Source organism: Entelurus aequoreus, linkage group LG11 (assembly GCF_033978785.1).
Source record: "Entelurus aequoreus isolate RoL-2023_Sb linkage group LG11, RoL_Eaeq_v1.1, whole genome shotgun sequence".
Taxonomy (NCBI): Eukaryota; Metazoa; Chordata; class Actinopteri; order Syngnathiformes; family Syngnathidae; genus Entelurus; species Entelurus aequoreus.
In genome coordinates this window covers 9,690,743-9,706,670 of record NC_084741.1, presented here as the reverse complement: position 1 = coordinate 9,706,670, position 15,928 = coordinate 9,690,743, and the positions used below count along the sequence as shown (strand labels likewise).

General features: G+C 38.8%; 1 protein-coding gene across 4 annotated transcripts in view; it reads left to right on the top strand.

The window, feature by feature from the left end:
* The first annotated feature begins 4,615 nt into the window (after positions 1-4,615).
* The window catches only part of LOC133659743 (protein Jumonji-like), a 30,688-nt gene continuing 19,375 nt past the window's right edge, over positions 4,616-15,928 (top strand). Inside the window, exons 1-4 of one of the 4 annotated variants that reach the window (XM_062062411.1) lie at positions 4,616-4,817; positions 6,129-6,231; positions 8,864-9,422; positions 13,259-13,370. In XM_062062411.1, coding sequence (XP_061918395.1) covers positions 6,163-6,231; positions 8,864-9,422; positions 13,259-13,370 — 740 coding nt within the window. In that variant the 5' untranslated portion in view covers positions 4,616-4,817; positions 6,129-6,162. Of the gene's footprint in view, positions 4,818-6,126; positions 6,232-8,863; positions 9,423-13,258; positions 13,371-15,928 lie in introns of all 4 variants that reach the window. The other 3 variants (XM_062062414.1, XM_062062413.1, XM_062062412.1) reach the window with 3 other exon arrangements.

The window sequence follows — 15,928 nt, the reverse complement described above, 5'->3', positions numbered from 1 at the left end:
TCCAATGTTCCAATGTTCCAATGGTCCTAGGAGCTATGTTGTCCGGGGGCTTCTCCCAAGACAAATGGTCCAATGTTCCAATGGTCCAATGTTCCAATGTTCCAATGGTCCTAGGAGCTATGTTGTCCGGGGGCTTCTCCCAAGACAAATGGTCCAATGTTCCAATGGTCCAATGTTCCAATGTTCCAATGGTCCTAGGAGCTATGTTGTCCGGGGGCTTCTCCCAAGACAAATGGTCCAATGTTCCAATGGTCCAATGTTCCAATGTTCCAATGTTCCAATGGTCCTAGGAGCTATGTTGTCCGGGGGCTTCTCCCAAGACAAATGGTCCAATGTTCCAATGGTCCAATGTTCCAATGTTCCAATGGTCCTAGGAGCTATGTTGTCCGGGGGCTTCTCCCAAGACAAATGGTCCAATGGTCCAATGGTCCAATGTTCCAATGTTCCAATGGTCCTAGGAGCTATGTTGTCCGGGGGCTTCTCCCAAGACAAATGGTCCAATGTTCCAATGGTCCAATGTTCCAATGTTCCAATGGTCCTAGGAGCTATGTTGTCCGGGGGCTTCTCCCAAGACAAATGGTCCAATGGTCCAATGTTCCAATGGTCCAATGTTCCAATGTTCCAATGTTCCAATGGTCCTAGGAGCTATGTTGTCCGGGGGCTTCTCCCAAGACAAATGGTCCAATGTTCCAATGGTCCAATGTTCCAATGTTCCAATGGTCCTAGGAGCTATGTTGTCCGGGGGCTTCTCCCAAGACAAATGGTCCAATGTTCCAATGGTCCAATGTTCCAATGTTCCAATGTTCCAATGGTCCTAGGCGCTATGTTGTCCGGGGGTTTCTCCCAAGACAAACACCTTATAGAGGTAGAGGAGTTGGCGTGTTCCAATGGTCCTAGGAGCTATGTTGTCCGGGGGCTTCTCCCAAGACAAACACCTTCTCAAGGTAGAGGAGTTGGCGTGTTCCAATGGTCCTGGAGCTATGTTGTCTGGGGGCTTCTCCCAAGACAAACACCTTCTCGAGGTAGAGGAGTTGGCGTGTTCCAATGGTCCTCGGAGCTATGTTGTCCGGGGGCTTCTCCCAAGACAAACACCTTATAGAGGTAGAGGAGTTGGTGTGTTCCAATGGTCCTCGGAGCTATGTTGTCCGGGGGCTTCTCCCAAGACAAACAGGTCCTGGGTGAGGGTTGAGAAAAAGAGCAGCTCAAAGACCTTTATGAAAAAGAAAAAAACAAGGACTCTGATTTCCCTCACCCGGACGCGAGTCACCGGGGCCCCCCTCTGGAGCCAGGTCTGGAGGTGCGCGAGTCACCGGGGCCCCCTTCTGGAGCCAGGTCTGGAGGTGTGCGAGTCACCAAGGCCCCCCTCTGGAGCCAGGTCCGGAGGTGCGCGAGTCACCAAGGCCCCCCCCCCTCTGGAGCCAGGTCTGGAGGTGCGCGAGTCACCAAGTCCCCCCTTCTGGAGCCAGGTCTGGAGGTGCGCGAGTCACCAAGGCCCCCCTTCTGGAGCCAGGTCTGGAGGTGCGCGAGTCACCGGGGCCCCCTTCTGGAGCCAGGTCCGGAGGTGCGCGAGTCACCAACGCCCCCCTTCTGGAGCCAGGTCCGGAGGTGCGCGAGTCACCAAGGTCCTCCTTCTGGAGCCAGGTCTGGAGGTGCGCGAGTCACCAAGGCCCCCCTTCTGGAGCCAGGTCCGGAGGTGGGGCTCGATGGTGAGCACTTTGTGGCCGGGCCTGTTCCCATGGGGTCCGGCCGGGCACAGCTGGAAGAGGCAACGTGGGAGCGGTCAGTGTGAGCTGGGTGGCAGCCAAAGGCAGGGCACTTGCAGATCCGATCCTCGGCTACATAAGCTAGCTCTTGGGACGTGGAACGTCACCTCGCTGGGAGGGCGGGGGTGGGGGGTGGCGGAGCCTGAGCTGGTGCATCAGGTAGAGCAGTTACGACTAGACATAGTCGGGCTCACTTCCAAGCACAGCAAGGGCTCTGGAACCAGTTCTCACGAGAGGGGCTGGACTCTCTTCCACGCTGGCGTTGTACGCAGTGAGAGGCAACAGGCTGGCGTGGCAATTCTTGTTGTCCCCCCCGCCCCCCTTTTCACACTCCTCAGCGTTCCCGGTAAGGTCCCATCAGGTGTACTGGAGAGGAGGCTACGCCGGATATTCGTACCTTGGATTCAGGAGGAGCAGTGTGGTTTCTTCTTGGTCGTGGAACTGTGGACCAGCTCTGTACTCTCGGCAGGATCCTTGAGGGTGCATGGGAGTTTGCCCAACCAGTCTACATGTGCTTTGTGGACTTTGATAAGGAATTTGACTGTCCCTTGGGAAGTCCTTTGGGGAGTGCTCAGAATATCTGATTGTGGCGATCCGCTCCCTGTATGATCAGTGTCAGAGCTTGGTCCGCATTGCCGGCAGTAAGTTGGACCCGTTTTCAGTGAGGGTTGGATTCCGCCAGGGCTGCCCTTTGTCACTGATTCTGTTCATAACTTTTATGGACAGAGGTTCTAGGCGCAGTCAGGGTGTTGAGGGGATCCTGTTGGTGGCTGCAGGATTAGGTCTCTGCTTTTTGCAGATGATGTGGTCCTGATGCCTTCATCTGGCCAGGATCTTCAGCTCTCACTGGATCGGTTCGCACCCGAAAGTGAAGCGACTGGGATGAGAATCAGCACCTCCAAGTCTGAGTTCTCGCCAGGAAAAGGGTGGAGTGCCATCTTAGGGTTGGGGAGGAGACCTTGCCCCAACTGGAGGAGTTCAAGTACTTCTGAGTCTTGTTCACGAGTGAGGGAAGAGTGGATCGGTGCGGCGTTTTCAGTAATGTGGCCGCTGTATTGATCCGTTGTGGTGAAGAAGGAGCTGAGCCGGAAGGCAAAGCTCTCAATTTACCGGTCGATCTACATTCCCATCCTCACCTATGGTCATGAGCTTTGGGTTAAGACCTTAACGACAAGATCACAGGTACAAGATCTACGTTCCCATCCTCACCTATGGTCATGAGCTTTGGGTTTAGACCTTAAGGACAAGATCACAGGTACAAGATCTACGTTCCCATCCTCACCTATGGTCATGAGCTTTGGGTTATGACCTTAAGGACAAGATCACAGGTACAAGATCTACGTTCCCATCCTCACCTATGGTCAGGAGGTTTGGGTTGTGACCTTCAGGACAAGATCACAGGTACAAGATCTACGTTCCCATCCTCACCTATGGTCAGGAGGTTTGGGTTGTGACCTTCAGGACAAGATCACGGGTACAAGCGTCCGAAATGAGTTTCCTCCGTCGGTTGGGGGTCTCTCCCTTAGAGATAGGGTGAGAAGCTCTGTCATCCGGGAGGAACTCAAAGTAAAGCCGCTGCTCCTCCACATGGAGAGGAGCCAGATGAGGTGGTTGGGGCATCTGGTCAGGATGCCACCCGAACGCCTCCCTAGGGAGGTGTTTAGGGCACGTCCGACTGGTAGGAGGCCACGGGGAAGACCCAGGACACGTTGGGAAGACAATGTCTCCGGCTGGCCTGGGAACGCCTCGGGATGGACAAAGTGGCTCGGGAGAACACTGTTCTTTTACTGTTATTTGTGTTCTTATTGTAATATTTTCTATTTTATTTCCATTTATACCCCCATTATTTACTTTTTACTTACTTTTTAAATTCTATCTCAATTCTGTTCACTGCTGCTGGAATTGTCATTTTGCTGAGGGAACTCTCCTGAAGGAATCAATAAAGTACTATATATCTATCTATCCATCCATCCATCTATCCATCTATCCATCCATCCATCTATCCATCTATCTATCCATCTATCCATCTATCCATCCATCCATCTATCCATCTATCCATCTATCTATCCATCCATCCATCTATCTATCTATCTATCTATCTATCTATCCATCTATCCATCCATCCATCCATCCATCCATCCATCCATCCATCCATCCATCCATCCATCTATCTATCTATCTAGCCATCCATCTATCTATCTATCTAGCCATCCATGTATATATACTGTATATGTATGTATATATATACTATAAAAATTTACATATATGTATGTATATGTGTATGTATGTGTATATATATATATATATATATATATGTATATATATGTATGTATGTATGTATGTATGTATGTATGTATGTATGTATGTATGTATGTATGTATGTATGTATGTATGTATGTATGTATGTATGTATGTATGTATGTATGTGTATGTATGTATGTATATATACATATATATATGTATATGTGTATTTATATAGGTATATGTATATATATGTGTATATATTTATATATATATATATGTATATATATGTATGTATATATATATACATACATATATATATGTGTATATATTGAATATATATATGTATATATAATATATTTTAATATCTATAGATATATCTATTTAGTATTAGATGGGTGGGAGTGGAGGCCACGCCCACTGAAAAGACCGGAAGTGTAGAATAGATTGGATGTTGTTACAAAATAAATCAACATGTGAATACAAAAAGCATTTTTAATTCCAAGTATTTTCTGGGAGAAGTGAAGCATATCTGACGCACACATTTGTTTTTATTAGTATTATTATTTTATATATCTAGTATTAGATGGGTGGGCTTGGCGGGAGTAGAGGCCACGCCCACTGAAAAGACCGGAAGTGTAGAAGAGACTGGAGCGCGGTGCCGCACGTGCACGCGCATCGTCCAGGACAGCTCGGTACGGTACCAGTCCGGTCCGGTAAAAAGAGGTTCGGCGGCGACATGGTGATGGTTGTTGTGCCGGCCTGGAAGCACCTTGCTCGGCCTGATGCTGCTCGGCTGTCCGGCTGAAGAAGGTGGGTGATCACGTGATGTGTGGCCGCCATTGTTGCGCTGCTTTCTTCCTTTCTTCTCACCTTTGTCACTACAACACTGCAGTACAATTAGCTAACGTCCCTCCACAGTGTTTGAGCTCTTTCTTTCTTCTCACCTTTGTCACTACAACACTGCAGTACAATTAGCTAACGTCCCTCCACAGTGTTTGAGCTCTTTCTTTCTTATCACCTTTGTCACTACAACACTGCAGTACAATTAGCTAACGTCCCTCCACAGTGTTTGAGCTCTTTCTTTCTTCTCACCTTTGTCACTACAACACTGCAGTACAATTAGCTAACGTCCCTCCACAGTGTTTTAGCTGTTTCTCTCTTCTCACCTTTGTCACTACAACACTGCAGTACAATTAGCTAACATCCCTCCACAGTGTTTGAGCTCTTTCTCTCTTCTCATCTTTGTCACTACAACACTGCAGTACAATTAGCTAACGTCCCTCCACAGTGTTTTAGCCGTTTCTCTCTTCTCACCTTTGTCACTACAACACTGCAGTACAATTAGCTAACGTCCCTCCACAGTGTTTGAGCTACTTCTCAACCACTCGTCTTGTCTCCATGGCCACAAACACAAGTAGCATCATCACTGGAGGAGCAGGATAACAGCAAGCTAGCACTCCTCAATGTAAACAAATGGCCGGGTCTATACAAACATCCACTGTAACGATACCAGGTGTATAGACGATACTACCACGATTACATCCATATTTTGTATTACCACTAAATCTTTACTCATTTTGTTATTGTTTATAAAGTCAGGAAGTACAACACCAGTACCTGAATTATGACCAATGTACCATCCTCAAACTACTTCTAATACACACGTTTGTAATACACACATTTGTATATGAAGTAATACACACATTTGTATATGAAGTAATACACACATTTGTATATCAATGGTTTAATGCTTACTTTGATGTTACAATAATATTTCATGTTTACTTTGATATTAGAATATTTCATGTTTACTTTGATATTACAATATTTCATGTTTACTTTGATATTAGAATATTTCATGTTTACTTTGATATTACAATATTTCATGTTTACTTTGATATTAGAATATTTCATGTTTACTTTGATATTAGAATATTTCATGTTTACTTTGATATTAGAATATTTCATGTTTACTTTGATATTAGAATATTTCATGTTTACTTTGATATTAGAATATTTCATGTTTACTTTGATATTACAATATTTCATGTTTACTTTGATATTAGAATATTTCATGTTTACTTTGATATTAGAATATTTCATGTTTACTTTGATATAGAGAATATTTCCATGGCAACGCAAGAGAAGACAATTCATGTCCAGCGACAAGATGAGTACACAAAGTACACAAAGACCCAAGCGGAATATCATCAAGAAAACATTTGTGAGTACTTTTTCCCCCCTATTCTTTACTACTGTAAATACTACTTTTAAGAGTATTCTTTAAATATACTTCATTAAATACTACTTTTAAAAGTATTCTCTAAATATACTTCATTAAATACTACTTTTAACAGTATTTTTGATTTATACTTTATTAAATACTACTTTTCACAGTATTCTTTAAATATACTTTATTAAATACTACTTTTAACAGTATTTTTGACATATACTTTATTAAATACTACTTTTAACAGTATTCTTTAAATATAGTTAATTAAATACTACTTTTAAAAGTATTTTCTAAATATACTTCATTAAATACTACTTTTAACAGTATTTTTGACATATACTTTATTAAATACTACTTTTCACAGTATTCTTTAAATATACTTTATTAAATACTACTTTTAAAAGTATTCCTTACATATACTTTAATAAATACTACTTTTCACAGTATTCTTGACATATATTTTATTAAATACTACTTTTAGCAGTATTATTGACGTATACTTTATTAAATACTACTTTTAACAGTATTCTGGACATATACTTTATTAAATACTATTAACAGTATTCTTGCCTTTTTACTTTATTAAATACTACTATTAACAGTATTCTTGACATATACTTTATCAAATACTACTTTTAGCAGTATTCTTGACATATACTTTATTAAATACTACTTTTAACAGTATTCTGGACATATACTTTATTAAATACTATTAACAGTATTCTTGCCTTTTTACTTTATTAAATACTACTATTAACAGTATTCTTGACATACTTTATTAAATACTACTATTAACAGTATTCTTGACATATACTTTATTAAATACTACTTTTAACAGTATACTTTACATATTATTTAGCAGATACTACTATTAACAGTGTTTTTACACATTCTTTACTAAATACTACTTTTAACAGTATTTTTTACATATTCTTTCCTAAATACTACTTTTAATAAACAGTATGTTTACATATTTTTTTTACTAAATACTATTTAACAGTATTTTTAAATATTCTGTTCTATACTGATATTTTAGAGTAAATAGTATTGTAGTATTTGTGTGACGTAATTAAAATAGTGATGTTATTGAAGTAGTATTTTCTGTGTATGTTGTACAGGACATGAGTGACAGTATTGCAGTAGTATGTTATTGAAGTAGTATTTTCTGTGTATGTGTACAGGACATGAGTGACAGTATTGCAGTAGTAGTATGTTATTGAAGTAGTATTTTCTGTGTATGTGTACAGGACATGAGTGACAGTATTGCAGTAGTATGTTATTGAAGTAGTATTTTGTGTGTATGTGTACAGGACATGAGTGACAGTATTGCAGTAGTATATTATTGAAGTAGTATTTTCTGTGTATGTTGTACAGGACATGAGTGACAGTATTGCAGTAGTATATTATTGAAGTAGTATTTTCTGTGTATGTTGTACAGGACATGAGTGACAGTATTGCAGTAGTAGTATATTATTGAAGTAGTATTTTGTGTGTATGTGTACAGGACATGAGTGACAGTATTGCAGTAGTAGTATGTTATTGAAGTAGTATTTTGTGTGTATGTGTACAGGACATGAGTGACAGTATTGCAGTAGTAGTATGTTATTGAAGTAGTATTTTGTGTGTATGTGTACAGGACATGAGTGACAGTATTGCAGTAGTAGTATGTTATTGAAGTAGTATTTTGTGTGTATGTGTACAGGACATGAGTGACAGTATTGCAGTAGTAGTATGTTATTGAAGTAGTATTTTGTGTGTATGTGTACAGGACATGAGTGACAGTATTGCAGTAGTAGTATGTTATTGAAGTAGTATTTTGTGTGTATGTGTACAGGACATGAGTGACAGTATTGCAGTAGTAGTATGTTATTGAAGTAGTATTTTGTGTGTATGTGTACAGGACATGAGTGACAGTATTGCAGTAGTAGTATGTTATTGAAGTAGTATTTTGTGTGTATGTGTACAGGACATGAGTGACAGTATTGCAGTAGTAGTATGTTATTGAAGTAGTATTTTGTGTGTATGTGTACAGGACATGAGTGACAGTATTGCAGTAGTAGTATGTTATTGAAGTAGTATTTTGTGTGTATGTGTACAGGACATGAGTGACAGTATTGCAGTAGTAGTATGTTATTGAAGTAGTATTTTGTGTGTATGTGTACAGGACATGAGTGACAGTATTGCAGTAGTAGTATGTTATTGAAGTAGTATTTTGTGTGTATGTGTACAGGACATGAGTGACAGTATTGCAGTAGTAGTATGTTATTGAAGTAGTATTTTGTGTGTATGTGTACAGGACATGAGTGACAGTATTGCAGTAGTAGTATGTTATTGAAGTAGTATTTTGTGTGTATGTGTACAGGACATGAGTGACAGTATTGCAGTAGTAGTATGTTATTGAAGTAGTATTTTGTGTGTATGTGTACAGGACATGAGTGACAGTATTGCAGTAGTAGTATGTTATTGAAGTAGTATTTTGTGTGTATGTGTACAGGACATGAGTGACAGTATTGCAGTAGTATGTTATTGAAGTAGTATTTTGTGTGTATGTGTACAGGACATGAGTGACAGTATTGCAGTAGTAGTATGTTATTGAAGTAGTATTTTGTGTGTATGTGTACAGGACATGAGTGACGGCATGCCGTGGTGTGAAGAGCGTCTGGTACGTAAAGTACTTTTCCTGTCGCTCAGAGAGTTCCGAGACGGGCGCCGTGCAGCACATGCACGCCCTGCACGTGCACGCCCTGCACGTGCACACTCTGCACGTGCACGCCCTGCGTGTGCACGGCGCACGCGTCAGAAGGCGGCTCAGCGAGTGTCTGACAGGCTGCAGAGGAAGAAGAAGATGCAAGCGGTACAACACAAGTACACCCAATCAGGTCCAGGTACACAACCATCAGGTCCAGGTACACAACCGTCAGGTCCAGGTACACAACCATCAGGTCCAGGTACACAACCATCAGGTCCAAGTACACAACCATCAGGTCCAAGTACACAACACTACACAAAGTGTGCACAACGTGTGCACACTTTGTGCAAGAAGTCCAGCAGGAAGTTACGCTCCCACAAGATGCACAAGTTGAAGTCCAAGTACACAACAAGTACACAAGTAAATACCAGGAGTACTGCAGCACAAAACTTTCTGGTTCCAGCCAGGACACGCTCCACTAAAGCCATGATAGGTGACAACTTCATCTCTTTATATCTATATATACTATCACCATATGTACTGTATATATACTATCACCATATGTACTGTATATATACTATCACCATATGTACTGTATATATACTATCACCATATGTACTGTATATACTATCACCATATGTACTGTATATATACTATCACCATATGTACTGTATATATACTATCACCATATGTACTGTATATACTATCACCATATGTACTGTATATACTCACCATATGTACTGTATATATACTATCACCATATGTATTGTATATACTCACCATATGTACTGTATATATACTATCACCATATGTACTGTATATATACTATCACCATATGTACTGTATATATACTATCACCATATGTACTGTAATATATACTATCACCATATATACTGTATATATACTATCACCATATGTACTGTATATATACTATCACCATATGTACTGTATATACTATCACCATATGTACTGTATATACTCACCATATGTACTGTATATATACTATCACCATATGTATTGTATATACTCACCATATGTACTGTATATATACTATCACCATATGTATTGTATATACTCACCATATGTACTGTATATATACTATCACCATATGTACTGTATATACTATCACCATATGTACTGTATATACTCACCATATGTACTGTATATACTCACCATATATACTGTATATACTCACCATATATACTGTAATATACTCACCATATGTACTGTTATATACTCACCATATGTACTGTTATATACTCACCATATGTACTGTATATACTCACCATATGTACTGTATATACTCACCATATGTACTGTATATATACTATCACCATATGTACTGTATATACTATCACCATATGTACTGTATATATACTATCACCATATGTATTGTATATACTCACCATATGTACTGTATATATACTATCACCATATGTACTGTATATATACTATCACCATATGTACTGTAATATATACTATCACCATATATACTGTATATATACTATCACCATATGTACTGTATATATACTATCACCATATGTACTGTATATACTATCACCATATGTACTGTATATACTCACCATATGTACTGTATATATACTATCACCATATGTATTGTATATACTCACCATATGTACTGTATATATACTATCACCATATGTATTGTATATACTCACCATATGTACTGTATATATACTATCACCATATGTACTGTATATACTCACCATATATACTGTATATACTCACCATATGTACTGTATATATACTATCACCATATGTACTGTATATACTATCACCATATGTACTGTATATATACTATCACCATATGTATTGTATATACTCACCATATGTACTGTATATATACTATCACCATATGTACTGTATATATACTATCACCATATGTACTGTAATATATACTATCACCATATATACTGTATATATACTATCACCATATGTACTGTATATATACTATCACCATATGTACTGTATATACTCACCATATGTACTGTATATATACTATCACCATATGTATTGTATATACTCACCATATGTACTGTATATATACTATCACCATATGTATTGTATATACTCACCATATGTACTGTATATATACTATCACCATATGTACTGTATATACTATCACCATATGTACTGTATATACTCACCATATATACTGTATATACTCACCATATATACTGTAATATACTCACCATATGTACTGTATATACTCACCATATGTACTGTATATACTCACCATATGTACTGTATATACTCACCATATATACTGTATATACTCACCATATATACTGTAATATACTCACCATATGTACTGTATATACTCACCATATATACTGTATATACTCACCATATATACTGTAATATACTCACCATATGTACTGTATATACTCACCATATGTACTGTATATACTCACCATATGTACTGTATATACTCACCATATGTACTGTATATATACTATCACCATATGTACTGTATATACTATCACCATATGTACTGTATATACTCACCATATGTACTGTATATATACTATCACCATATGTACTGTATATACTATCACCATATGTACTGTATATACTCACCATATGTACTGTATATATACTATCACCATATGTACTGTATATACTATCACCATATGTACTGTATATACTCACCATATGTACTGTATATATACTATCACCATATGTACTGTATATACTATCACCATATGTACTGTATATACTCACCATATGTACTGTATATACTCACCATATGTACTGTATATACTCACCATATATACTGTATATACTCACCATATGTACTGTAATATACTCACCATATGTACTGTATATACTCACCATATATACTGTATATACTCACCGTATGTACTGTATATACTCACCGTATGTACTGTATATACTCACCATATATACTGTATATACTCACCATATGTACTGTATATACTCACCATATGTACTGTATATACTCACCATATATACTGTATATACTCACCATATGTACTGTATATACTCACCATATGTACTGTATATATTCACCATATGTACTGTATATACTCACCATATGTACTGTATATACTCACCATATATACTGTAATATACTCACCATATGTACTGTATATACTCACCATATGTACTGTATATACTCACCATATATACTGTAATATACTCACCATATGTACTGTATATACTCACCATATGTACTGTATATACTCACCATATATACTGTATATACTCACCATATGTACTGTATATATACTATCACCATATGTACTGTATATACTCACCATATGTACTGTATATACTCACCATATGTACTGTATATATACTATCACCATATGTACTGTATATACTCTCACCATATGTACTGTATATACTCACCATATGTACTGTATATACTCACCATATGTACTGTATATACTCACCATATATACTGTAATATACTCACCATATGTACTGTATATACTCACCATATATACTGTAATATACTCACCATATGTACTGTATATACTCACCATATGTACTGTATATACTCACCATATGTACTGTATATACTCACCATATGTACTGTATATATACTATCACCATATGTACTGTATATACTATCACCATATGTACTGTATATACTCACCATATGTACTGTATATATACTATCACCATATGTACTGTATATACTATCACCATATGTACTGTATATACTCACCGTATGTACTGTATATACTCACCATATGTACTGTATATATACTATCACCATATGTACTGTATATACTATCACCATATGTACTGTATATACTCACCGTATGTACTGTATATACTCACCATATGTACTGTATATATACTCACCATATGTACTGTATATATACTATCACCATATGTACTGTATATACTATCACCATATGTACTGTATATACTCACCATATGTACTGTATATAATCACCATATGTACTGTATATACTCACCATGTGTACTGTATATACTCACCATATGTACTGTATATACTCACCATGTGTACTGTATATACTCACCATGTGTACTGTATATACTCACCATGTGTACTGTATATACTCACCATGTGTACTGTATATACTCACCATATGTACTGTATATACTCACCATATGTACTGTATATACTCACCATATGTACTGTATATACTCACCATGTGTACTGTATATACTCACCATGTGTACTGTATATACTCACCATGTGTACTGTATATACTCACCATATGTACTGTATATACTACGTACGTGTGTATATATATAGTATTGATAAGATGAGATCAATAAGTGACAGTTATTATTGATGTGTGTCAGGTTCCGTGTTGAATGGTGTCGGTCGACGTCGGCCATTGTTGTCTGGCGGTCCCAGCTGGAGCTGGTCTTTGCAGACACGCCCCCAGTGCCAGCACCCTGACCCTGATCCCAGGTCAGCCTTTTGACACCTGGACATTCACACATTCATGTTTCAGGGTTGGTGTGGACATTCACACATTCATGTTTCAGGGTTGGTGTGGACATTCACACATTCATGTTTCAGGGTTGGTGTGGACATTCACACATTCATGTTTCAGGGTTGGTGTGGACATTCACACATTCATGTTTCAGGGTTGGTGTGGACATTCACGCATTCACGTTCCGGGGTTGGTGTGGACATTCACACATTCATGTTTCAGGGTTGGTGTGGACATTCACGCATTCATGTTCCGGGTTTGGTGTGGACATTCACACATTCATGTTCCGGGGTTGGTGTGGACATTCACACATTCATGTTCCGGGGTTGGTGTGGACATTCACGCATTCATGTTCCGGGGTTGGTGTGGACATTCACGCATTCATGTTTCAGGGTTGGTGTGGACATTCACACATTCATGTTTCAGGGTTGGTGTGGACATTCACACATTCATGTTTCAGGGTTGGTGTGGACATTCACGCATTTATGTTCAGGGGTTGGTGTGGACATTCACGCATTCATGTTTCAGGGTTGGTGTGGACATTCACACATTCATGTTTCGGGGTTGGTGTGGACATTCACACATTCATGTTTCGGGGTTGGTGTGGACATTCATGTTTCGGGGTTGGTGTGGACATTCACACATTCATGTTCCGGGGTTGGTGTGGACATTCACGCATTCATGTTCCGGGGTTGGTGTGGACATTCACGCATTCATGTTCCGGGGTTGGTGTGGACATTCACGCATTCATGTTTCGGGGTTGGTGTGGACATTCACACATTCATGTTTCAGGGTTGGTGTGGACATTCACACATTCATGTTTCAGGGTTGGTGTGGACATTCACACATTTATGTTCAGGGGTTGGTGTGGACATTCACACATTCATGTTCCGGGGTTGGTGTGGACATTCACACATTCATGTTTCGGGGTTGGTGTGGACATTCACACATTCATGTTTCGGGGTTGGTGTGGACATTCACTCATTCATGTTTCGGGGTTGGTGTGGACATTCACACATTCATGTTTCGGGGTTGGTGTGGACATTCACACATTCATGTTTAGTCCACAATGTGATCCACTATGTTTGTGTCTTCTTTGTCCACAATGTGATCCACTATGTTTGTGTCTTCTTTAGTCCACAATGTGATCCACTATGTTTGTGTCTTCTTTAGTCCACAATGTGATCCACTATGTTTGTGTCTTCTTTGTCCACAATGTGATCCACTATGTTTGTGTCTTCTTTGTCCACAATGTGATCCACTATGTTTGTGTCTTCTTTAGTCCACAATGTGATCCACTATGTTTGTGTCTTCTTTAGTCCACAATGTGATCCACTATGTTTGTGTCTTCTTTAGTCCACAATGTGATCCACTATGTTTGTGTCTAATTTAGTCCACAATGTGATCCACTATGTTTGTGTCTTCTTTAGTCCACAATGTGATCCACTATGTTTGTCTTCTTTAGTCCACAATGTGATCCACTATGTTTGTGTCTTCTTTAGTCCACAATGTGATCCACCATGTTTGTCTTATTTAGTCCACAATGTGATCCACTATGTTTGTGTCTTCTTTAGTCCACAATGTGATCCACTATGTTTGTGTCTTCTTTAGTCCACAATGTGATCCACTATGTTTGTCTTCTTTAGTCCACAATGTGATCCACTATGTTTGTGTCTTCTTTAGTCCACAATGTGATCCACTATGTTTGTGTCTTATTTAGTCAACAATGTGATCCACTATGTTTGTGTCTTCTTTAGTCCACAATGTGATCCACTATGTTTGTCTTCTTTAGTCCACAATGTGATCCACTATGTTTGTGTCTTCTTTAGTCCACAATGTGATCCACTATGTTTGTGTCTTCTTTAGTCCACAATGTGATCCACTATGTTTGTGTCTTCTTTAGTCCACAATGTGATCCACTATGTTTGTGTCTTCTTTAGACCACAATGTGATCCACTATGTTTGTGTCTTCTTTAGTCCACAATGTGATCCACTATGTTTGTCTTATTTAGTCCACAATGTGATCCACTATGTTTGTGTCTTCTTTAGTCCACAATGTGATCCACTATGTTTGTGTCTTCTTTAGTCCACAATGTGATCCACTATGTTTGTCTTCTTTAGTCCACAATGTGATCCACTATGTTTGTGTCTTCTTTAGTCCACAATGTGATCCACTATGTTTGTGTCTTATTTAGTCCACAATGTGATCCACTATGTTTGTGTCTTCTTTAGTCCACAATGTGATCCACTATGTTTGTCTTCTTTAGTCCACAATGTGATCCACTATGTTTGTGTCTTCTTTAGTCCACAATGTGATCCACTATGTTTGTGTCTTCTTTAGTCCACAATGTGATCCACTATGTTTGTGTCTTCTTCAGTCCACAATGTGATCCACTATGTTTGTGTCTTCTTTAGTCCACAATGTGATCCACTATGTTTGTGTCTTCTTTAGTCCACAATGTGATCCACTATGTTTGTGTCTTCTTTAGTCCACAATGTGATCAACTATGTTTGTATCTTCTTTAATCCACAA